The sequence below is a fragment of the Rutilus rutilus genome, assembly GCF_951802725.1.
Source record: "Rutilus rutilus genome assembly, chromosome: 10".
NCBI classification, from domain to species: Eukaryota; Metazoa; Chordata; class Actinopteri; order Cypriniformes; family Leuciscidae; genus Rutilus; species Rutilus rutilus.
This window is the reverse complement of record NC_140215.1, coordinates 20,061,303-20,085,429: the sequence shown is the minus strand read 5'-3', so window position 1 is coordinate 20,085,429 and position 24,127 is coordinate 20,061,303. Positions and strand designations below refer to the sequence as shown.

The 24,127-nt window shown below is 36.2% G+C and overlaps 1 protein-coding gene across 50 annotated transcripts in view; it reads right to left on the bottom strand.

Annotated features, from left to right (window-relative positions):
- The window catches only part of neb (nebulin), a 59,897-nt gene extending 38,234 nt beyond the window's left edge, over window positions 1–21,663 (bottom strand). For 47 of the 50 annotated variants that reach the window (XM_084420666.1, XM_084420683.1, XM_084420681.1 and 44 more), the window contains exons 1-45: window positions 21,527–21,626; window positions 20,717–20,829; window positions 20,388–20,453; window positions 16,662–16,721; window positions 15,743–15,859; window positions 15,127–15,234; window positions 14,806–14,910; window positions 13,709–13,813; window positions 13,510–13,614; window positions 13,240–13,344; window positions 12,819–12,923; window positions 12,541–12,648; window positions 11,047–11,163; window positions 10,516–10,617; window positions 10,329–10,436; window positions 10,127–10,231; window positions 9,942–10,040; window positions 9,358–9,462; window positions 9,118–9,225; window positions 8,926–9,039; window positions 8,633–8,830; window positions 7,856–7,963; window positions 7,663–7,761; window positions 7,460–7,564; window positions 7,255–7,362; window positions 6,840–7,151; window positions 5,827–6,033; window positions 5,610–5,714; window positions 5,407–5,514; window positions 4,999–5,310; window positions 4,689–4,895; window positions 4,490–4,594; window positions 3,840–3,947; window positions 3,399–3,710; window positions 3,062–3,268; window positions 2,869–2,973; window positions 2,654–2,761; window positions 2,223–2,534; window positions 1,920–2,126; window positions 1,687–1,791; window positions 1,248–1,355; window positions 844–1,155; window positions 525–731; window positions 265–369; window positions 63–170 (exon numbers count right to left, since the gene is read on the bottom strand). In XM_084420666.1, coding sequence (XP_084276792.1) covers window positions 63–170; window positions 265–369; window positions 525–731; window positions 844–1,155; window positions 1,248–1,355; window positions 1,687–1,791; window positions 1,920–2,126; window positions 2,223–2,534; window positions 2,654–2,761; window positions 2,869–2,973; window positions 3,062–3,268; window positions 3,399–3,710; window positions 3,840–3,947; window positions 4,490–4,594; window positions 4,689–4,895; window positions 4,999–5,310; window positions 5,407–5,514; window positions 5,610–5,714; window positions 5,827–6,033; window positions 6,840–7,151; window positions 7,255–7,362; window positions 7,460–7,564; window positions 7,663–7,761; window positions 7,856–7,963; window positions 8,633–8,830; window positions 8,926–9,039; window positions 9,118–9,225; window positions 9,358–9,462; window positions 9,942–10,040; window positions 10,127–10,231; window positions 10,329–10,436; window positions 10,516–10,617; window positions 11,047–11,163; window positions 12,541–12,648; window positions 12,819–12,923; window positions 13,240–13,344; window positions 13,510–13,614; window positions 13,709–13,813; window positions 14,806–14,910; window positions 15,127–15,234; window positions 15,743–15,859; window positions 16,662–16,721; window positions 20,388–20,432 — 6,099 coding nt within the window. In that variant the 5' untranslated portion in view covers window positions 20,433–20,453; window positions 20,717–20,829; window positions 21,527–21,626. Of the gene's footprint in view, window positions 1–62; window positions 171–264; window positions 370–524; window positions 732–843; window positions 1,156–1,247; window positions 1,356–1,686; window positions 1,792–1,919; window positions 2,127–2,222; window positions 2,535–2,653; window positions 2,762–2,868; window positions 2,974–3,061; window positions 3,269–3,398; window positions 3,711–3,839; window positions 3,948–4,489; window positions 4,595–4,688; window positions 4,896–4,998; window positions 5,311–5,406; window positions 5,515–5,609; window positions 5,715–5,826; window positions 6,034–6,839; window positions 7,152–7,254; window positions 7,363–7,459; window positions 7,565–7,662; window positions 7,762–7,855; window positions 7,964–8,632; window positions 8,831–8,925; window positions 9,040–9,117; window positions 9,226–9,357; window positions 9,463–9,941; window positions 10,041–10,126; window positions 10,232–10,328; window positions 10,437–10,515; window positions 10,618–11,046; window positions 11,164–12,540; window positions 12,649–12,818; window positions 12,924–13,239; window positions 13,345–13,509; window positions 13,615–13,708; window positions 13,814–14,805; window positions 14,911–15,126; window positions 15,235–15,742; window positions 15,860–16,661; window positions 16,722–20,387; window positions 20,454–20,716; window positions 21,021–21,526 lie in introns of those variants that run through there. The other 3 variants (XM_084420677.1, XM_084420655.1, XM_084420688.1) reach the window with 3 other exon arrangements.
- Between the last annotated feature and the right edge of the window lie 2,464 nt (window positions 21,664–24,127).

Here is a 24,127-nt window from a genome sequence, read left to right as displayed (position 1 = left end):
TCTATTACTTTCTGATAAGTACATAGTAATCATATGATGGGTCCAATAAGGAAGAAACTTACATTACTAGCAATGGCACATGATGCTTTAGCAGCTAGAATTGCAATAGCGTCAGCGCGTAGATCGTAACCTTTTTTCTTTGCTTGTTCATTGGCAAGTCTGTAAAGTTTCTAAAGGAAAATAAGAAATAATTTTTTACTATTATACTTTGACAATTACTACTTGCAATCAGTCAACAATTAAGAATCTGATGGCATCACTAACCTCACTGTAATTAACTTTATTTTGACGAGCAAGAGCCACTTCCATCGAATCTGGCATAATGTGAACTTTGGTTTTGTCCTGTTCCCAGGCTGAAATATACTTTTGCTGTAGAAAGAATAAATGGGTCAATTTTAAATTATTAACTTATACTGGCTATTATTAATTATGTGTCACTAAAAAGAAAGTCAGTTGACTAAACATAATAGTCAAGATATTCAAAAGCAAAGCGCAGTGTCAAGTCAAATGGTTTCAATTTTCACCTTGTTGTTGATGTCATTGTTGGTTGCAGCTAGGACCAGATCCATGGAAGACATATCTTTAGTGAACTTGTGGTTACTGGCAGGTGTGCGGTACTGTTTCTCGCTGCCTATCCGGCTAGCAATTTTTGCTTTCTCCACATCCAGAGATCCAATGGGAATCCATCCAACTCCTTTGATGTAATTGTTATACTCAGATTTGTAGACGTTCTGCAGAATGAGAAAGAATGCTGTCATATCCACCATGTAAAATCTAATTGAAAAAGAATAGCATTTTATCAAAGACATTAAAACATAAGAAAATACAAAGATCCCGACTCACATCACTTGCGATCGTCTGCATGTTGCGGGCTAGTACCAGGTTCATGGCATCAGGCAGAACTTTATTCTGTGCAACGATATGCCTGTATCCAGCAAAGGTCTGAACAGCCGTAGCCTGCTTAGCATGAACAACACTCAACATGTCCACGGGGGTGTGGTACTTCAGTTTAGACTTGTGGTAATCCTTCTTGTACAGTTTATCACTCTGAATCTTAGCCACCTGCATGTAGTGCACCAGCAAGGGGTCGTCCTGGATGCTACGGAAGCCAATATGATGGCCTCTTGCTTTGTTGTACTCCTTTTTGTACTTGTACTGTAATAAAAAGTATTTGTAGAGGTCAGAACTGGTAATACTTGGATAAAGCTAGTAACAGAAACATTTGATTATCTATTTGAGAAACTCACATCACTGGCAATGTTTGTGGAGGTCCTAGCCGCAATCACTGATACAGCATCTGCCTTGAGGTCATAACCTTTCTTCTTCAGGGCTTCCAGTCCAGCTTTGTAGGCTTTCTGTAGTCAAAACATAATTCTTAGGCATGACTTACCTAATTTCTTTTACAAAATGGCTACAAAATCACCATGATAGAAGACACCAATGCTCAAAGGGTAACATTTATTGTCAATAATTATAGGAATAAACAAATCTTCCACAACGAAATATACATCATTATCCAAACTTTAGGCTGTTGCCAAACAACGTAGCAAAATGGCATATTAATATTAATTAAATTATATATTAGTTAGTTCCAGCAAAAGCAGACAAAGTGTCTGGAAATATTCTGTTGAAAATGTATTTTACTCAATTTGAACTTCTTGTAAACAATTTAAAGATTACACCAACCTCACTCATGTTGATGGCATTAGCTTTTGCAAGAACGATTTCCGGAATGTCAGGCATGACATGGATCTTTATCTTGTCCTTGTTCCAAGCATCTGTGTAAGCTTGCTGCAATAAAATGCATTTAAAATATTATTTATTAATGGGACCAGCCACATAATCCTTTAAAAATGACATGCAGATAAATCTCAGAATTTATAATTACCATAAGAGTTAATTACAAAAGTGTAACCTACCTTGTCCATGATCTTATTGTTGGCAGTAGCCAATGCGAGATCCATAGAGTCCATAAGTTTTTGGAACTTGTAGTTGGAGGGGTGAGTGCGGTACCTGTGGTCACTCAGGATCTTTCCTCCAATCTTTGCAGTCTCTACTCCCAATGAACCAATGGGCACCCATCCTATACCCTTCACTGTGCAATTGTACTCACTCTTGTACTCAACCTGAAAAATATAAGTTTCATTTAGACAATTTATAGTGACAGAAGTGGAAGCTTTGCTTAAAAAAAAGGACACGTAAAGTTTAAGAGGATGACTCACATCACTGGAGCTGATGTTCATGGAGCGAGCTAACGCCAGGTTCATGGCATCAGGCAGCAGGGTGTAATTATGGAAATGCTGCTTGTATCCTGCATATGTCTGAACCTTAGAGGCATTTTTGGCCTGCACAACACTTAACATGTCCACAGGGGTGTGGTACTTCAGCTTGGATTTGTGGTAATCCTTTTTGTAGTTCCTCTCACTCTGTATCTTAGCCACCTCCATGTAATGCACCAGCAAGGGGTCGTCCTGGAGGCTGCGGAAGCCAACATGGTGGCCTCTTGCTTTCTCATATGCCAGCTTATACTTGTACTGTAATGGCAGAAACATGGATTGATCAGAAAAGATTCCAACACATCAAGGATTTTTGCAAACATACAGTATAAGAGCAAGTATAAGAGCAAGAGGACAATGGCTGATGGGATACTTACATTGCTAACAATATTTCTGCCGGCTTTGGCAGCCACGATCGATATAGCATCTGGTTTGAGATCATAGCCCTTTTTATACATTTCCTCAAGGCCAGCTTTGTAGAGTTTCTGAAAATACATAGAAAAGGCAATGAAATATACTGCACTGGTGTTTTTTGCTTTGATTATTAATGAGAATATTTTGAATAAATGCAAGTCAGTCTTGTGAATCATACCTGGCTCATGTTCAATGAATTGGCCTTGGCCAAGACAATTTCAGGACTGTCAGGCATCACATGAACCTTAAGCTTGTCCTGTTCCCAGGCAGCATGGTAGGATTTCTGCAAACAAAAGCATTTAAATGTTCATGGATTGACCATTAATCTTTCACCAGTCAAACCAATGAAAATAAACAGGATCTAGGCTTGCCTTGTCCATGATCTTATTGTTGGCGGTAGCCAATGTGAGATCCATAGAGTCCATAAGTTTGTGGAACTTGTAGTTGGAGGGGTGAGTGCGGTACTTGTGTTCACTCAAGATCTTTCCTCCAATCTTTGCAGTCTCTACTCCCAATGAACCAATGGGCACCCATCCCATACCCTTCACTGTGCAATTGTACTCACTCTTGTAATCAACCTGGGAGACAACACACAAAATGTTCAATCTTTTGTTAATCCAATTGTACTTCAATCGTAATAAAGATCACACAAGTTATGATCTACCCCCTCCAGGTGGGATGCATGGGTTTGAAAAATTATGGACTTACATCACTGGAGCTGATGTTCATGGAGCGAGCTAATGCCAGGTTCATGGCATCAGGCAGCAGGGTGTAATTATGGAAATGCTGCTTGTATCCTGCATATGTCTGAACCTTGGAGGCATTTTTGGCCTGCACAACACTTAACATGTCCACTGGGGTGTGGTACTTCAGCTTGGATTTGTGGTAATCCTTTTTGTAGTTCCTCTCACTCTGTATCTTAGCCACCTCCATGTAATGCACCAGCAAGGGGTCGTCCTGGAGGCTGCGGAAGCCAACATGGTGGCCTCTTGCCTTCTCAAATGCTTTTTTGTACTGGTACTATGATCAAAGAACAATACATTCTAATCAATCCAGTATATCCATTTATATAATTTTTTGGTTTAGATTTTTCGGACCTGCTGAACAGGCCTTTCAAACATTTTAATGCAAGATGCACTTTGCACTTACATTGCTGGCAATGTGCCTTCCATGTTTAGCAGCAAGAATGGAAATAGCATCAGATTTCATGTCATAGCCTTTGGCAATGTCCGCAAGCCACCGAGCCTTGTAGTTTGACTATAAAAATAAGATTTTTTGTTAATATGTACATTATATTAGTCTTTCAAAACAAACAAACAAACAAATAAAAAATAAAAAATGTTTACTTTAATACATTAAATGTTATTAACTGATCAGGTCATAGTATATATATAAAAAACAATTATAAAAAAATATGACATGAAAATACATTTAAAAGAAAAAACTTTAAAACACTTCAGTGGTAAAGACTGCATATGTTGAAAAAGTGTTAATGCAATAATTAAGTTAAACTATCAATGAACTTTTATAGCATTTAATTTCTACATACACAATTTAACATTAAGAGGTATATATGTTAACATTAGGTAATGCATTAAGACTTAAAATAAGCCAATAATAAATGCTGTAAAAAATATTTTTAATTTTTATTTCATAATATCTAATATTAACACATAGAACCCAACAGAAAAGCGTTTCTCTTTTATTCAATTTAGATTGTATTTTTCCATTACAAGTAAACACTTTGTACATACACAGAACATACAAACATTTTGTCATTTGCAGTTCACTTCATTCACCTCACTCATAGTCTGGGCATTATATTTGGCCTGGAGGAACTCTGGGGCATCAGCTGGTAGATTGTAGGTGTGCATGAATTTCTCTCCAGAGGCTTTATAGGCCGTCTAAAAAGCAATAAAAATAAAACAAGAACTTGTGAGTCAGTTCTATAGCATCATTGTGGTTATCATTCAGAATAGATTATTGAAGTACTCTTACTTTATTTTGTAGTTTTGTGTTGCTCATGGCCAAAACCATGTTCATCTGGTCTGTTAGACTGGAAAATTTCAATGCGCTGGGGTGAATTCTGTACGACTTCTCATCAAGGGCTTTGTTGGCAGCCTTAGCCCTCTCAACATCTATAGAACCTATGGGAACCCAGCCTGCTCCTTTGAAGATGTTGTTGAAATCTGATTTGTACAAATTCTGAAGAGATAAAAAGGGATCTGTTAATTATTTTGTCAAAACATAAGTAATCATTCCAGGTTTACAATAAAAGTACCACATATCCTTTTTCAATTGTTCTTACATCACTCTGGATCTCCATCATGTTGCGAGCCAGTCCAATGTGCATGGCATCTGGAAGGAGGATATAGTTGTGATGGTGCTGCTTGTATCCTGCATTTGTCTGAACCTTGGAGGCATGTTTGGCCTGCACAACACTCAACATGTCTACGGGGGTGTGGTACTTCAGCTTGGATTTGTGGTAATCCTTTTTGTAGTTCCTCTCACTCTGTATCTTAGCCACCTCCATGTAATGCACCAGCAAGGGGTCGTCCTGGAGGCTGCGGAAGCCAACGTGGTGGCCTCTTGCCTTCTGATATGCAAGCTTATACTTGTACTATAAAAAAACAACACAACACAGTTGTATATACAGTAAGTCAAAAATACACTCAAACAAATTCAATATTAATAAATTAAATATATGCTTGCTTACATCACTGGCAATATCCCTGGAGGATTTCGCAGCAAGGATAGAAATGGCATCATGCTTCACTTGATGTCCTTTCAGTAGATCCTGCTTGTGTGCATAGGTATAGTATGTCTGCGAAAGCAAAAGAAAACACAAGCTCTCAGCAGAACTAGATTATGATAACCGTCTCAATGTTGTATACAGTATAAGATATACAGCACTCTTACCTTGCTGACATTGACAGCGTTGTACTTGGCTTGCAAGAGCTCTGGTGCATCAGCAGGGAGATGGTAAGTGTGCTTGAACTTCTCACCACTGGCCTTGTACAGTCTCTGTACAAAGAAAACAATATGACATGATTTAGAAAGAAATGCATCTAACCTCCATTATGGATACTCATTAAGGACTCAAACGATAAAACAACAGAATGTATTTGTCCCTCACATCGCTTAGCTGCTGTGCGTTCAGTTTGGCTTGTTCCATGACTGGGGTGTCCAGAACGCTGGTGAACTTGAAAGTGTCTGGGTGCTGCCTGTACTTCTTCTCATTGAGAGCTGCACCAGCAGTCTTTGCTCTTTCAACATCCAGTGAACCGATGGGGATCCAGCCAGTGCCCTTCACGTAGTTCTCGTAATCCTGTTTATACTGGAACTGAATTGGAATTAAACAGCACATTTTAGTAAAAACATTCACAGAACTATAAACTTTAACGTGTCTATTTTCTCACATCTTTATTATCATTATTCTCTGATCTAGATAAAAAAATAAATAATCAAAAGCATAGTGAGTTTCTTCAACATTTGATTATAAGATCTTAATTGTTAAAAGCATTTATTGATTTTTAAAATGTACAATTATGAATTAGGGGACAGTAATATTTTCAAATTTGGACAAATTTGAGGATGGTAATAGTCTCTTATGTTCACCAAGAATGCATTTATTTGATCAAAACAATGATCAAAAAAATTATGTAAATATCATACAATACCTGTTTTCTATTTTAATATTTAATTTATTCCTGTAATGGAAAAGCTGAATTTTCAGCATCATTACTCCAGTCTTCAGTGTCATGATCCTTCAGAAATCATTCTAATATGCTGACTTGCTGCTCAAGAAACATTTGTTATTATAAATAGTTGACCTGCCTAATATTTTTGTGGAAAATGTGATGTTTTTTCAGGATTCTTTGATGAATAGAACGTGATATAGAACTACTTTGTAACATTATAAATGCTTTTACTGTCACTTTTGATTCATTTGTTCTTGTGTCCTCTCTGAAAAAAAGTCTCCTTCAGAAAATCTTACTGACCCCAAACTTTTAAACTTATTGGTATATGGTTTGTAAAATGTGTTAAATAAAAAGTATTGCTATTATTTTCTGTAAATCTAGATGAGAGAGTTTCACAAAGAGCTGAGCCAACATTTACTGTATATTAAGATTATAGATTTTTTCTTACATCACTGGAGCTGACGTTCATGGAGCGAGCTAACGCCAGGTTCATGGCATCAGGCAGCAGGGTGTAATGATGGGAATGCTGCTTGTATCCTGCATATGTCTGAACCTTAGAGGCATGTTTTGCCTGCACAACACTCAACATGTCTACGGGGGTGTGGTACTTCAGCTTGGATTTGTGGTAATCCTTTTTGTAGTTCCTCTCACTCTGTATCTTAGCCACCTCCATGTAATGCACCAGCAAGGGGTCGTCCTGGAGGCTGCGGAAGCCAACATGATGGCCTCTTGCCTTCATATACTGCTTCTTATACTGAACCTGAAAGGCATCATCATAAATAAACAGTGTATTTAACATTTTTCGGTTCCACACTGCACTTTTCCATCCATCACTCTCCTCTATGAAAGGGCACATCACTTACATCACTAGCAGCATGTCTGGCTGCCTTCGCAGCTTTTACAGGTATGGCGTCAGACTTCAGATCATACCCCTTTGCAATAGTCTTCAGCCATTCAAGCTTATAGCATTTCTGAAAAAGCAGATACACAATAGATAAACAGAGTCATCACCTTTGCAAAAAAGAACATGCCAAATATCATAAAACACATTAGGGCATTTTCACTTACATCGCTTATGTTGTAGGCATTACACCTGGCCTGAATGAACTGTGGGACATCAGGAGGCAGGGAGTATTTCTGAAGGACTTTATCTAGACCTTTTTTATAGTGCAGCTAGAGTGAGGAAAATATTCACAATTTCACATAAATGTGCTGGTTTGGCATTATTCAGAATAACATTTAACCAAGTTTGGTTGGTTGTTTTCCCTTACATCACTTCTTATTATTTGGTTGGCTTTAGCCTGCAGCTGGAGAGGGTGGTCATCTATAGAAGTAAAAGGTACAGTGTCTGGATTCTGCCTGTAGTTTTTCTAAGCAAGAGAAATATGTAAATATTACATGATTGATGACAACATAAATCCAATATAGATTAAGAAAACTTTGCCTCTTTCTGAAGTGCCATACCTCACTTAAGATCTGGCCCGATTTTTTGCACTTCTCAACTTCCAAGGAGCCGTAAGGGATCCAAGGCGTTCCTTTGACATAGTTATCGTAGTCTGACTTGTATTCATTCTGTGGTTACAAATGACGAGAAAAATAAATATCACAAGTTTCACAAAGTATCATAAGTATCACAAAAAATGAAAGGCATGGTTGGTCAACTTTTGCTATATAGACTTTTTCTAGTTAATGATCAAAAACATAACTAAAATGGAAAAAAAATCGTATTTAGATTATAAAAATGACTTCGAAATAGAAACAGTCTGTACATTAAAGACCTCATCAAGTTAAAATTGTGATTTGTGATTTTAATCCATGTCTTGTGGAATAGATGCTCCTAAAAATGATCGTTTAGCAGATATATAAATGCAAAATTCAATGTCTTTCTCTTTCAAGATCAACATAGACAAAAAATACATGCAAATATAACTCAACACTCTAAAATTTTGTATAGTCAAATATTTTTGAACAACAACATCGCCTCACGGGGGATTGCTAAATGCATAAATGTAAATGTAATGTAAGACTTCTGACAAGAAAAGCATGGTTTGCATGGTTAACAGCAGTGATGTTTGGCTATTGGCTATTTTTTCCTCTTTTCTTTTTTTTTTAAAGACAAGCCTTTCGAAGTCCCACCGCAACTTTATGTTTAAACAGGAAATCTTTAAGGAAAGAAATGAAAACTGCACTTGTCAACACTAAACTTGTGTGTAAGTGTGTAAGAGCTGCAGGGATCCTTACATTACTCTGAATAACATTTGCCTTCTTTGCCGTGTCCAGTGATATGCTGTCATAAGGGAGGAGGTAATGGTTTGAGATCTTCTTATAGCCAGTCATGCTGGCAATGGCCTGAGATTTCTTAGCAAGAGTCACAAGCATCATGTCCAGTGGAGCATGGTACTTGGTCTTCATCTTCTCATAGTCTTTCTTGTACTCGCGCTGTATTTCAAAGGATCAAAAATGTACTGTTAGTACATAAAAAAGCTTTATGATTGTGTACATAAGTTATCAGTAATGTGCTAGTTGAACCGTACCTCACTTTGGATCTTAGCAACATGTACTGAGTGCATGATCTTGGGGTCATCGTTGATGCTGAGAGCCCCGACCATATGTCCTCTGTTCTTCTCATATTCCTTCTTGTATTTCACCTAACATTAAAGACCATACCAGTGTCACAATGGCCTGAAATCTGTCAGGAAAACAACCCAAATATACCATTTACTTACATCACTAGCGATGTTAGTGTGAGCACGGGCTGCAAGGATTGAAATTGTATCTCCTTTCACCTCAAATTTCTTTGCTTTAGTTTTTTCCCATTCAAACTTGTAACACGTCTGTGAACATGAAATAGAAAACCATTCCAGTGAATACAAAATAGTGTATTATGGTCAGGTTTCAGTTCAATCTAATGCTATGAACTTAGAAACAGCAATTCATCAATTAAAAGGCAGATTGAATGAACTTACATCACTAAGGTTATACGCATTAACTCTAGACTGAATGAAGAAAGGGTAATCAGGAGGGATGTAACACTTAAACTTCTCCTTCTCATACTTTTTCTTGTAGTTGAGCTGTAGAAAAGAAAAAAAGAGAAAAGTGTTAATGATAATATTCTATATCTTAACATATATATATATATATATATATATATAGCCGATTAATATTATTATTATCTTATATTATTATTATTTTGGTACATATTTCCCTAGTAACTACAATGTTTCCATAGTGCTCTATGGTTGTGGTGTTCATCGGAGCAGGATGAGCTTGATAAACACCACTACATGGCTCCTCGGTCTCAAAGGGATAGTTGTTTGTTAGGCTTTGACTGCCTGCGACTTTCACTCGAAATAGCACAAACAACAGTTCTAATAATATGTCTATGGACTGACTCTATTGTCAACAGCAATTGACAACTGTGCTCTAATGATGAATGAGGGTTTTTTTCTAGGACAACATTACGATTCAACAAAGTCCATAAATCACCTGGTAAACTTTTCACAGATTTTTTGGTTTTATTCAGTCATAATAATGAAATCTTTTTACGTACATCACTCAACTGGTGGGCGTTGATGGCAGCTTGCAATTGAACAGGTGAGTCTGTCACCTGTGTGAACTTCACCTTGTCTGGATGTTGACGATAAACTTTCTGAAAAGAGAAAAACGCACACAAAAAAAACATCACCTAAAGTCAGGTTCTATATTCAACCCATTAAAGGGAGTTTATGTACTTACATCTTTACATTGATCAAGCTTCTTATTGACTTCGTATTCTGGTGTAACAGTTTGAGGGAAGAAACATCTTGTCTTTATGTCCTCATAATCAGCTTTGTAGTTTTGCTTTTAAATGAGAAAGAAAGCAAATGTGGATACACAAATATATTTTTTGTGATCAAGAAGATGAAAATATATGCATTTCCACATTATGGAAACTTACATCATTCTTCATTTCTTCCATTTTCCGGCAGTGAACTGTAAATATATCTTCATAGCTACCAACATAATGACCCTTCACCTGATTTTCATACTTCTCTTTATAACGTGTCTGAGGAAAGAGAACGATAAAAAATTGAGATGCGAGGAAATATGAAACGTTTGTAGCAAATTATGAAATGATCACTTACATCACTGAATTTCTTCAATACACTATCCATCTTGAATTTGGGAGTGTTGCAGTAATTGATGCTGGATCCCCTTGATTTCTCATAACTAGCTTTATATACTTTCTAGAAAAGACAAAAGAAAGGAATGTCAGAAATTAGCCAACAATTTGAGATAAACATGAGACGAAAATGCTTCAAAATACTCAGATCATACAACGTATGTGTCAAACAGTGGCAACACAGATAAAATCCCATCCAGTTATCAGGTCTTTTTTTTATCAACTGCATGGTTACACTAACTGAATTCTAAAGATATAATCCATGCCATCATTAACTCATTATTAACACTATGACACCAAGCATCAACAAAAAAAGACAGGGGGAAAAATCACTTTGGTTTTGTAAATATTTGTATTTCACTAAATCATTTATTTCAGCTGTCTTGTGGTAATATTTAGTATGAGGAACCTTAGTAAAGTCCTCTTAGACCATAAAAATGTCCTGACAAAGCAGACCACTACAGTATAATGATTAAGATCTGGATTAACATACATCACTCAAGATGGTGCCTGCGTATCTCAGCTGTCTGAGAAGGGGGTTCTCTGTAGCAGGGAGAACGTTGTAATCGCACACGGCTTTTGTCTTCTCATAGTCCTTCTTATATTTGACCTGTGAAGGTGGAAAAAAATGCATATATTAAATGACAAATGATTCTGAAACTGATGTGAGTCATGGGATCTTCAAGTGTTTAAAGGACTCAGAAAATTATTTTAAAGACAACACAAAATGTTCACAAGAAATCCAGGAAGAAAAATTCGTCTCTGTTTTGATTCCCCGGTTTGTTTTGCACAAGGTTCCTACACCTTTACAAATTCAAAATTCCTTACTTTTCCAGACTCAAATTTACAAACCTTTCAGTAGATTTTCAGACCAAATGTAAAATAATATGCATTATATTTAGTATATAGTACAATCATCTGTAAATATTTTATCAGGTTATTTTTCATTGGTTTTCTCAAAGTGATATGCACTTACATAATAAGAAACCTTTATAACCTGCATACATTCACCTCTGACACATCAGTTTGATATTGTAAATGTGGTTTGATGTTGCACCATCTCCAAACAGAAAAGTACAGTCTGAATTAAATTATTATTTGCTCCTTTATTTGTTGCTGGTTTATCTGTCACACATTCGTTTAGTGAAGTCCAAAAGAAACTTACTTATGGTAAAGAAAGACAAACAGTTTGCATAATGAAAATGTGCGCCTTGAATTCACTAATTCGGGTTTTACTGTCACTAAACAATCACTAAGATTTTGCCATGAAATCACTCTGCTTGTATGATACATTTATTTTTAGAAATTATTAATTTCATATTTTAGAAAACTGAATAGGGGAAATTGTCTGGAAACATATATTTTTTCTTTTTTCCATACTTATCCAGAGCTGGAAATTACTCAAATCAAATTCCATACTTTTGCAAACTGCGTGTATAAAAATACACAGGATCTAATCCTGTTTGTTCTTTCATGTCCTCACTTGTGATGCAGCAATGATAAATTAGTAAAGCAGGGATCAAAAGAGATAACCAGATCATCAGTCATGTGAATCTCTGGATTGACTCATGATCTGTTTAAAGAGTCATCACGGGAAGGTTGTTTCCATACAATGAGAAGAGATCTAAAAAAGTATGTCCATTGATATGTACTCTCACTTTTATTTTTAATCAGGAGGCAATGCACGAATACTGGAATGTTCTAAAGCTAGTCTGAAAATACAGTGATAAAAAGTAAAAAACACTACTACTAGTCAAAATGCTATATTCTCTCATTTATAGATTATATAGATTAAATATTGCTTGTGTACATCATTACATTTCTTTGTTTTAATTTTATATAAAAAAAAAAACATTCTGCATATTTCTAGGTTTATATACTGTAAAAGAAATCACCAGGTTTTCATATGGTATCAGACTCCACTATATGTGTGAAGAAATAAAAAAGAATAAGAAAAAAAGAGTGTAAATAAATTCTCAAAACTTACCGAACTTGCAGCTTCGCGAGCCTTTTTATTGGAAGCATACGTTGGTGTGTCTGTTTGCATGAAATAAATTTGGTCTTTCATATCTTCAAATTCAGCCGTATATTTTTTCTGGAAAGAAATCAAAGTGTGACACTCAGTTAAAAATTTGTAACATTTGATCTGAATATTAAGAATGTTTTATATTAATAATGTGCATGTTTCACTTTGATAAATATATTTATTTGAACTATTCCATCAGAACATCTGTTTTTGAATAACGCTGACTTTATGGCACTTACGTCGCTGATGTTGTCCATAGCCATTCTAGCAATAGCGACATCAAAGTAAGGGGTTTCGCACCATTTGCCCTTGACGTTCTTGTTGTAATCCTCACGATATTTAAGCTGTGAAGAATTTAAGGGTTTTATATTATTTCTCACCTTTGGCGAGCCTATGGCTTACATGCACAATCTATTGTTGCAGGGACAGAAACATTTACATTATACACAATTTCTGCTGTTCACTTCGTAAAATACAATATAATATAAAACTACAATATAACTACAAATAAAATGTATTGCTTTGGGCTAAACAAAACTTAAATAACTTTGATAGATTGATAGATGGAAACTAAAAAGACCATTTGTGGTAGGACTCGTTTTTAACACTTCAGGAAAATGGGAATTGATTCAGAAGGCACAAAAACCAGGGAAGTCTTACATCACTACGATTGGCAAAGTTTTTCTTTGCCAGTTCCATCTCCGGGGGATCAGCCAGAGACGTGTACTTTGCCTTGCGCTCATCATGGCCCTTCTTGTAGACAATCTGTGAAGGTGGAGCACAACATATTTTTGAGACAAGGTATGCAGTAAGAGCATTTGTAATAATTTTTTAGGTAAAATAAAATATTTAGTTTAGAGACAAAAAGCTTTTGTTTTTCCATGACAGTTTAATGATAGTTGATTTTTGAAATTTCACAATTTGACTTACATCACTGAGGTCTTTTTGGGCCTTGGCCACCCTGCGCAGCTCTGGACTGTCACTGTATGGATAGTACATGGTCTTATCCTCATCCCACGCCTCAGTGTACAATTTCTGATAGGGATATTAAATCATTGTAGAGGGTGAATCAATGAATACATTTTACTTTAGCGCTTATCTAATACTAAGATAAGAATCAGAGATCTACCTTGCTGTAATTTGCTGCATTCTTCACAGCAAGAACCAGCTCAGGGGCGTCAGGAGGGAGCAAGTACCTATCCTTGGTCTCGTCCCATTTCTGCCTGTACAGAACCTGGAGAAGGTGTATATGGAGAACTTATTTTATATGACAATAAACAACAAAAGGAAAAGAATCGATAGTTGGGTAGTCTTTTCTTCTTATATTCGGACGGGATTAGTTTTACAAGGGTAACGTTAGATGGAGTAAAGTAATTTTACCACAGGTCGTCTGTAATATTAATGGACAATTGGCACGTGATAAGAAATCTAAAACTAGCAGAAGTGGGAGGAGTAACTCGATTGACGCACCGCCGTCACCACGTGCGCAAACACATTAATCTATAGATATACATAACAGTTAGGTCTGATCGAACGATCGATTAATTAAATGAATTCTGATTGGATTCTGTTGGTAGGTACTTAACCAAAGCTAAAATACCTTCTTTTTGATGCGGAAAACACTTGCGTTTTGCCACAGACTTGCCCCACCGTCTAGAACGCAACTGAATGCTTTCTCAAGTGCCTCAATACTTGAAAAACCGCGGGAAACTACTTTTAAACAGGACATGACGGAATATTTACATACATTTACAGCTGGTATATTCGCACAGGATTAGTATTACCTTAGGTTATTTTTCCGGACCTTTTTATAGAAGGTAAAAGTTGCCGTAATTTTTACTGACATTGATTACTGAGATGGCACATTGGGATGGGACTAACATTCATGAGAAGCTCTGGTAAGTACTTTACCCCACCTCTCCATGTTAAACTAATCCAGTCAGAATTGGGCTTTAGAATGCAATATTGAGGACTGACGTCTTGAGTTCAAATAAAACAAAACTCTTTACTGAGCAGTATTGCACATGAATTCAATAATTTCTACAGTGCACTGAATCACTTAGTTCTTTTCCCTACAGTGCTGTCTCTCTACCAAAGCATTATGGGGATGACTTCTTAAAGCTTAACAGCATAATATCAAGACAGTTTAAACAATTCTGTTATTATTATTCAACTTGATTATTAAACATTAATTAGAATTCACAAGTCTATGACACAAGCACTTACTTTGCTGATGAGCTCAGAGACATGCTTCACGTGGGCAATCTCGCGAGCCTCACCATCATAGAGGCTGGTGGTTTTGGCCTTCAGTCCCTCCATACGGTATTTCACCTGGGTTATCAAAAATATGTATTGTTAGCGAAATTCACAGCATCAGCTAGAATTTCGCATGAAGTAAGCTATCTGTACATTGTTTATTAAGAGCTTAGACTAAAGAGGTTTCATAAAGCATCAGCTATATTCAAAAATAGCCCACGTGAACATGAAGATTTTGCAAACTATATTCTGACAGAATATAGTAATATATGATCCACAAAGGGTACATACCTCACTAAGCTGCTCCTGGGCCTTCTTGATACGAATCATCTCAGGTGTGTCAGCCGAAATGGCATAGGGCTGCCCCTTTGATTTATCATATTCCTCCCTGTATTTATTCTACAAAAGCATACAAAACAATACAGTACTGTGTAAAAGTTTGCTGATTTGGTGATTAAGAATTTTTTATTATTATTATTAAAATAGAAAATGCTTAATATTTTTGTGGAAACCATGATATTTTTTTCCGAATTCTTTGATGAATCGAATAAAAAAGAACAGCATTTATTTAAAACAGATTTTCTCTAATGTAAAAGTCTTTTGATCAAAAAGCATCCATGCTGAATAAAATGATTACTTTCTTAAAAAAAAACGAATCTTACTGTCCCAAACTTTTGAACTTCTATCAAATATCTGGTTTTATTCTGATGGTTCTCAAACTGTGACCTACGGACATGATGTGGTCACATTCATTTTATGCTAATCTGTTTCTGTTGTCGGCCACAAATAATGTAACTCACAGTTATGAGGCTTTGGGATCGTTAACAGTCTAGTTAATTTCAATGAAATAAGAACAAAACATCAGTCAAAGAAACTTGTGAATTAATAGCACAAAATATTTTCTTACATGGCTGTACTGGTCAAGCATCTTCTGGCTGTGTGCCAGGTAAGGAGTCATGAACTTTGAGGTGTCCACCTTCACCTTCTTCCTGACTGACCGTCTGGGAAGTCCACCTGGTGCGGACTTTTAAAAAAAAAAGAAGAGCAATCAACATTCAAGACAAATGGTGCTATAAATGAGAAACATCTCTAACATCTTTCACATTTACAGTATTTCATCGTTGAAGGCCAAACTGTTTTGGAGAACTTTACATCTCTCTTGGGGGCACAGTTTTGTGGGACCAAAATACCTCATTTCCATTATCATTATAAGCAATCACAAAGCCTGTTTGGTACATCTAATTTTGTAAACGATTCAAACAATTCGTTAGTTTAATTTACCATGCAAATGAATACTTGGCTTTTTATAGCAAATGAGTGAAAAGGTTAAACAGCATATTTCAAAGACAGGTCAGTAAATTAGTATTGGCTAGATAGATAGTAATTCAGTTAATGTTTATTTAAGAAAACTACAGAACATACTCTTTCGGGACAGTCAAACAAAGTGCTTAAAGCATTAGTTACCGCATACTACCACAGCTTTAAAAAATATAAACTGAAGTAAACATCACATTAACTCACATAAAGAAAGCTCTATTACCACACCCTCACTGTTCACTAACGCTATGACATTTGCATGGCTCTGTATCATGGGGGCTATTTTTTGTAAATGTGCTACTCAAAGGATTTAATTTGGACGTAATATTAAATTTTTACTGACATATGAATTGTTAAACAAGGGAGTTTGTTTAATAATCCACTCTTTAAGTTGGTACCATTTGGATAGTTCTAACTAATACAAACTAAACTAGTATGTGAAGGAATGGAATAGCCCCCATGGCATGTGGGAGGGACGCAGATCCGTTTCACCTGGGATGATCATTTACCTCAACACCATGAGACATTGAGGTGGACGTGGTGGTGATTGTTGGACCCTCCTCGTAGTACTATAAATATAGGAAAAACTCTGGGCTTTCAAAATGACGATCACACACTTCAGGAAAACACTACAATCTAGAAAAGTGACTTTTTCCAGCTCTGGTTCTCGTAGACATAAAATCCCTTAATCCCCTAAATTCCCTTTAAGGCAATTCATTTCACTCAGTCAGCGGCCATCTTTGAAACGCCTCTCGGGCAGCCATTTCAGTCATGAAAGTACAGCTCCCATCTCTCTGAATGGGGAAACATCAAATTCTCCAAAGCTGTTCACCAAGCTTATGATAAAATTTCATAATTGAAACAAACAACTGTCTCCTAGATTTGGTTTTTAAATGCTCTTATCATTTTTTTTTTTTTTTTTTGGCTGGATGCATGTGCAGTCATAAGCATTGGCTTTTATTAAGAAGGCGGGACTTATTCCGCCATCATTGCACTTTTTCCTAATATGAGTGCTCCTCTTTGTATATCTGAAGTCTTTCTTAAAATCCACATTTTGACCAGAAATACATTTAATGTAGTTGGATCCTCTCTAGGCTTACCGAAGTCATTGTACCAGATATATGTCGTTATTCATGTTTACATTAATTACATTGCAGAGTCATCCATTAACCAGTCTTGCATAATTTCAGCATGCTAATAAGAGGGTTCCATGTCATTTTTACCATATAACAAAATAAGAGATAGAAAAATAATCGGTTTGACTGATATTTCTTGACACTTTTCTTTTTCTTAATTTTTTAATGAACGTTTAATATCAGGTTTATCGACAAATTACTTAATTTGGTGGGTCTCTGAAGAATCAAAAACATCATTAGACCACTGTGTTCAACAAACAGGTAAAGTAATTTACATATTTAATGTTTTATTTTTGCATAACCTTTTTATAGCCATTCAGAATAAAAGATAAACATACAATTTTAAGCTTAACATGCCAAAAATATGTTTTAAACTATGTACTGTAGATTGCAAAGCAACTGTGCATAAATATTATTCCAATAACCATGATAAAATTACATAAAAAAAACCCAGAGAAAAATGGTCCTGATATTGGCTCTGCAGATGACATAAAAAAAAAATTATAAAAAAAAACAGATGGCCACGAATCAAGAATTAATTCCCATGACTTATTAACTTATGACCATGTAGTACTAATTTGTTCTTTCATTCCCACACTTTAACTAAATTAAAACAAATCAATAACTTGGATTAATAAGTCATGGGAACTAACTTGTTTCCCACATATCATGTGTGGGGCTCTGTAGTTTTAGGACATTAAAATAAAAAAAAAGAATTGCTTAATGTTGCTCATGTCTTTCTAAATTGATAGTTGCTCATAAAAATCTCACTAAGTACATTCTTTAATATTATATTTTTCCCCACAGAAAATAGTTTTACTAAATTCTATTTAATTTGCTGGTAACTGAATCCTCCAGTAATTGTTTAGGGAATAAAAATATACTAATGAGGCTTTTTTTCCCAGTGGAGCTCTGTCGCTGATTGACAGAGCCGTATGACTGGCCAGTGCTAAGAACATTTTAGCGCCCTAATGACCTCACCGCTATTATTATTTGCAGCTAACGTTATTGTCATGGTAGTAAATAGAAACAGCGGGTCAGGGAACAAATTCCAAAACAAACACCTACATTTGACTCCCAAACTGTCCAGAGAATAAACTATCCCCTACTGGTCTTTAGTCAGATATCATGACAGAACTCTCTGAAACCGTCACTGACAACAACATCACAAGGCCTAAGATCGTGTAAAACCCATATGAAACCAGAGCAGGAAAAAAACACTCCAAATTTATGAATTTACAGTAGCTAGAGGCTTCTTTATTTGGACCAGCGGGCAGCAGAAAATTCTTACAGTATGCAGGTTTTATTAGCCTGTGCATTATATACCATTTTTCTTTATCTTTCACTTAACAGACAAGATATGGGAGATTCAGTGAATTCAATGAATATACTGTGAAGCACAATCTCTATCTCCAACTCTTACAGGTGTTTTTTTCCACAGGTCCTCCCCTCCCCCCAAAGCATTTTAACAGCATGACGTTAACAGTAAAAGGAGTGTAATTTACAACACGGCTCGTCTCATTTGCCTCCCAGCGAGTCAGCCGTAGATGTCCACTTCTATATTTGTATCTCTTGAAAGAACAACTCAGCCAAAGCTGAAGGCTGCTTTTTCCATTAATGGGGAGATAAGCATATAAAAATAATCCACAAAACTTTTGATATATAGATTTTTATTAGTGCCACATTTATTTATAAAACTCTATACCTGTAAATAATAAGTTCTGAAAAAATTTCAATATAATTTTATAGACTGTATCAGAAAAATCAATAAAATATAAAAGAACAAAATGTAATTCTCTGCTGTCCCCAGATCCAATAAAAGAAGCCATCTTAATTAACGCTGATACCTTTCAGGTTCTATTCTAAGTGTAAATGAAAGCAGTAGTGAAATCAGAGCGTGTAACGTATATAATTCAAAATATTGTGTTGAGATTTCCATCTGCTCAAAATGCAAGATGACGAATTTCCATTTCCTGCATATGTTAAAGGGGAATCCAAAAGCATTTGTTCTTTCAAAAAGAAATCTCTAACACCGAATCAATGAAAAGTTTGGTAAACCCCTATAAGATATCTACAATAGAAATGGACATGAAAGTATACAAGGTCTACTTTAACTCTATTTCTCTTGGAAATACTGAATTAAAGTATCAACCTTCTGCTTTCACTCTTCCATTGAACACTCAGATAGACATGTACAGACAGAATTTCAATGAATAACATGACAAAAACACATTGAGGTAAACGAAAACTGCTGGAAGCTTCAAGAGGAGCTGTGGTTAAATCTTAAAAATTAGCTCTATTAACAAAAAATGACTTGCCGAAATCATATTTAAATAACATATTTCAAATCAGAAACTAAATCTGTCATGAACTGTCCCAATAAATGTTGTTTTAAGTAAATCAGCCAAAATACCTCCAAATATGGTACCAACCAATCGATTAAGTTTGAAATAACACGTGATTTTCTGCTCATAATGAAGCTTGCAGGTCGAATTAGCTGCTCTGAACAGAACATAATCCCACTGTTAGTATAAAAGTGAGAGTATTATATCTAACAATGGTTATTTCCATTCAGGCTTCTTTTGGTGTGATCAGGAAAACATTACATTAGCATGTTCATTCATAATAAGATCTTATTATCAGATGATGACAAACTCCTGCAGGGGTCATTTACTATCAAGTAAAGGATGGTTTGCCACGTACGTAATTGATATCTCGTCAAGGTATTAAATTAATTGCATCTATTGAAAAGAAAGCAGAGATACATTTATTACTGGGAATGAAATATGTATTGAATGGAATTTTGTGCACTGGCCTCCAAGGAAGAGGTCATCTGAAATGGGATCCAATGCTAATCATATACGACAAGGCAGCTCATACTGAACTGCTGACGGTGGAGATATCATAGACCACTATTCATAGGGTTCGCCAGTACACCTATGGGACTGAGATCTATGAGGCGTTAATGTGAAAAGCCTATATAAGCTATTCAAGGGGCAAAGTGAAATAATGTAGAGTGGCATTACTGTCACTCTTTCAATGAATGAGGGTAAATAAATGATAAAATATGCATTGCAATGTATTAGATTTGTATCTTACCTCCTCCTCCACAATCTCCTCTTCATACTCTTCTTCTGATGCCATCTTCAAACAGATTTATTGAGTCTACCCAAGCAAATTAAAGACTATCAGACACTAGCAAGTGCTAATCTGTATAGTACATATTTGTAAATATTTACTAACTGCATTAAACTAATTCCTGTCACAGACACTGAGAAATAAACACTGAGGTGTTTTTGAATACTTTAGATGGCAAATAAAGCTTTCAGATTCACCAGGACTTGAAGGACACTCTACAAAGAGGCATTAACAACAGGCTATGAATTTCAGCGTTCAAGTTAAAGAACCAAACTAAAAAGTTGACGTACCTTTACTATAGAAGGTTACAGTAGAATTTCAGCAACCCTACAGTAAAGAAGATGCTCGCTTTCCATCCACTCGTGTCCCAATCTCCTATTCCACTTTATGTATTCCTGCAAACCTAAACAAAGACAAAAAATGTGTCAGTTTTCCTCTGACTGAGCCGACACTTTAGCGTGGGTGGATCAACAAAAGCAAAAATGTTATTTTGTGCGGAAATTTTTCTGCAGGCCTTGTTAGTTGAGAGGGTTTGACACCTAAGACCCCCCAAAACGAAGCGCCTCCTGGTTGAAGCCTTGCGACAGCTGCTCTGAATCGCTCCAGCTATTTGTCATGTAAGCCAATGCTGCGGGCTGATTGGCTGGCTTTGTTTAGCTAGTGGAGCTCCAATGCCTTCTGAGGCTACAGGTTAATTTTAGGTCTGACCACTAACTACCCTTTTTTAGGACCCAACTCCCAGAAAATGATATGAAATAATGCTTTTCTATGCTTTTTCATCAGAAAGATTGAGAGGAATGTGGATGGGACTTTAACAAACTCCTGTCCATGAGGTGAGTTGCTTCAGAAAGTCTTCCGAGAAAAACAAAGTCCAGGAATAAGTTCCAGCTTTGAGTAATTGGTTGTTCCTGCAATGGTGGCCAATAAAGTCAGATGATTTTTATCAGGCTGTGGTTAAAGGACCAGCATCGCCCTCAGCATCACTTCCATCTACCAACAGGCTGTAGAAGATGGTCAGTCCAACAGAGCAGGCCATGCAAAGAGTGCTGGAGAGTAAAATCTGGTGTGCTGTTTGATTTTGTGTTTTTTCCTTTGCTTACCGGTGACTTTAAAGTTAAAACGTTTCCCAAACTGCCAGAGCCTCCCCAACTCTTCCCTCCTGAGAAACGCCGGGCAAAAGCTCACAGCTGCAACGGCACTTCGGTTATCATGTGCCCCTATCCACCAATCAGTGGGCACAATTCTCAGGTTTCAAAAGCTAAATATACACTAGCGACCCTTCAGAAAAGTGCACCTGTTCAGCAAATCATCAGCAATACAACTATGAGGAAGAGAAAAGAAAACACTGGAAAATACCTGGTTTCTCTGAATGAGGGAATGTAGGGATGCAACATTCAGCAAGATGTTCTGTGGAGGTCTTGGGAGTAGTGGAGATCCTGGGGGGGAAATTGGGTCTTATCTGTGAAGATGGCTGGAGAAACTTCTTGAGGTCACTGGTTTGCATCCAAGTGTACGTGGAACCCATAGGCTGACATCAAGAGTAACATAAACTGTTGACTTGTCCACCCAATTACAAACCTATCAAGAGTGACTCAGAAACAGATAAGATTGAATTGATCCTCAGTCTATATTCTATCAATAGGCATTATACTCCATGCATGTGGACTGTCCATTATACAGCTGGTATAATGATGATCTAAGGATGAGTCATTATTAAATAACTTTTTAGAAAGTGCCCTACAACATCTCCCAAGCACTTCTGAGCAGACAGACAGCTGCTGTCTCACCCGAATCTAATCCTGATGAATACCTTACAGTATTAAACTATTCAGGGTCACTCAAAAATACAGCGGACACTATTTTTAAAGCACCCTGAGTGGCAGTAAAGGGGTGATGTTTAGGCACAGAGGTATGTTTCCTTAAACCCATTATATCATTGAGCGGAAGAGTTTGAACAATACTTTGCTGATACACCTCGAGACACAAGATATACGAGATTTTTATCACGATGTGCTCAAAATTTCCTTTTGAGATTTCCACTCAAAAGTCCTACAGTTCTTCACATCTCCATGGTGGGGCAGCATGACTGAGCTGAACGTGAACGACAGAGGCAGCTGTGACTGTGTCAGCTCAGTGTTTCCCTCTGTCCTCTATTTCAGAACTCCAAACAGTGATGGAACACTAAATAAATAAGTATCAAAACAGAACAATAAAATATTTGCCATTTATTTTAACTTGATATACTAAAATAACTAAAATGAAAATAAATGATTAAAATAAATATTAAAAAAATAAATAAACAAATGACAAAAACACACATCAAATCTCAAAACTTAAAATATAAAAATAAACAGTCATGCACTAACAGGGTGGATATAACATCAGTTCATTTTCTCTATTCCTGGCTTGGAAATGAATAAAAGATACAAAAATGGGGTCAAACAGGGAGGAAATTTGAAGGGAGATGAACTCTAGGTTGATGATTCTATTCAACTACTTTAAGATTTGAACATTGTATTGATTTTCCATGCAATTTGCCTAACAGGGTGCATGTATGGGTGGCACAAGTTGGCATTAATAATAAAGCAAATGTAATATTGATTGGTTTAATATTTTAAAGATTGGACTAATTAGTACATACTAACAGGGTGGAAAAGCAATCATTTCATCTGGGAACAGAGGAAAACATGGAAACTGTTGACTAAGCTTATGAACAATACTTCAATCCAGTGACATGACGCTTTGAGTGCCATAAAGCTTAGTCACTGGAAAATTGGTAAGTAATAAGGGGGTCTGAACAGCTGAGGATGGGTATTAAAACACTTTCAATGACTCCTATAGTTTAAATAAAAGCAATATCTCTCACTCATGAAAACAGCATTTCAAAACACAAATCCAGATACAGTGCCAGAGAAAAACTGTTCACCATGACTCATGAAATTAAACTTTAAATGTAAGTAGCTAGACCTCAACATCAACAGGTTTTGTGTACTAACAACCCTATCAAGTGTGTTGTCCTGCTTCAGATGGATACACAAATATCTAGTTGTGTTTTAAACAGCATTATGAGGCACTGAAGTTCTACATGAGATCATCTTATGTAGAGAGAGATTCCAAAAAGAAAAGTCTGTCAAGGTCTGGTCACCGTGATGATCCACATTACCGATTACCAATGCCTAATCTAAAGACAATGCAGTAAATAAGGCATTCTGCATATTCTTTGACCAGTTTTTAAGCACTAGATTTAAAATGCAGTTTGCCACCAGTGACACAGAATTCAATTGCAAAAAATCTATACACATAAAAATATATATATTAAAAAAAAAACACTTTCCCTTTACTATGTAAATGTTTAAAAAGTAACTATCAATCAAAGTGCAAATAATTACAAAATTCTGTGCTAATATAATGTGTATGGTCTAGTCTACTCTGTGATATACTTTAAAATGCTATAATTTTAGCACACAAAGTTCTATCCAGATTAAGTTCAGATCCTCCTTAAACATATCAGGTTTTTGTTAAACAAGTACACTAATTAAATTCATTTTTAAAAAGAGACACTGTCCTTTCAAACCATGCAATGCCCCCTAGAGGTGGCAAAAGAGCTGTGGAACGTAACCAAATACTTCAACATTGTACATTTTGAAAAAAGGTGAGGGGTAATAAGAAAATCTGTTGAGAAATAAAATGTGAAACATCTG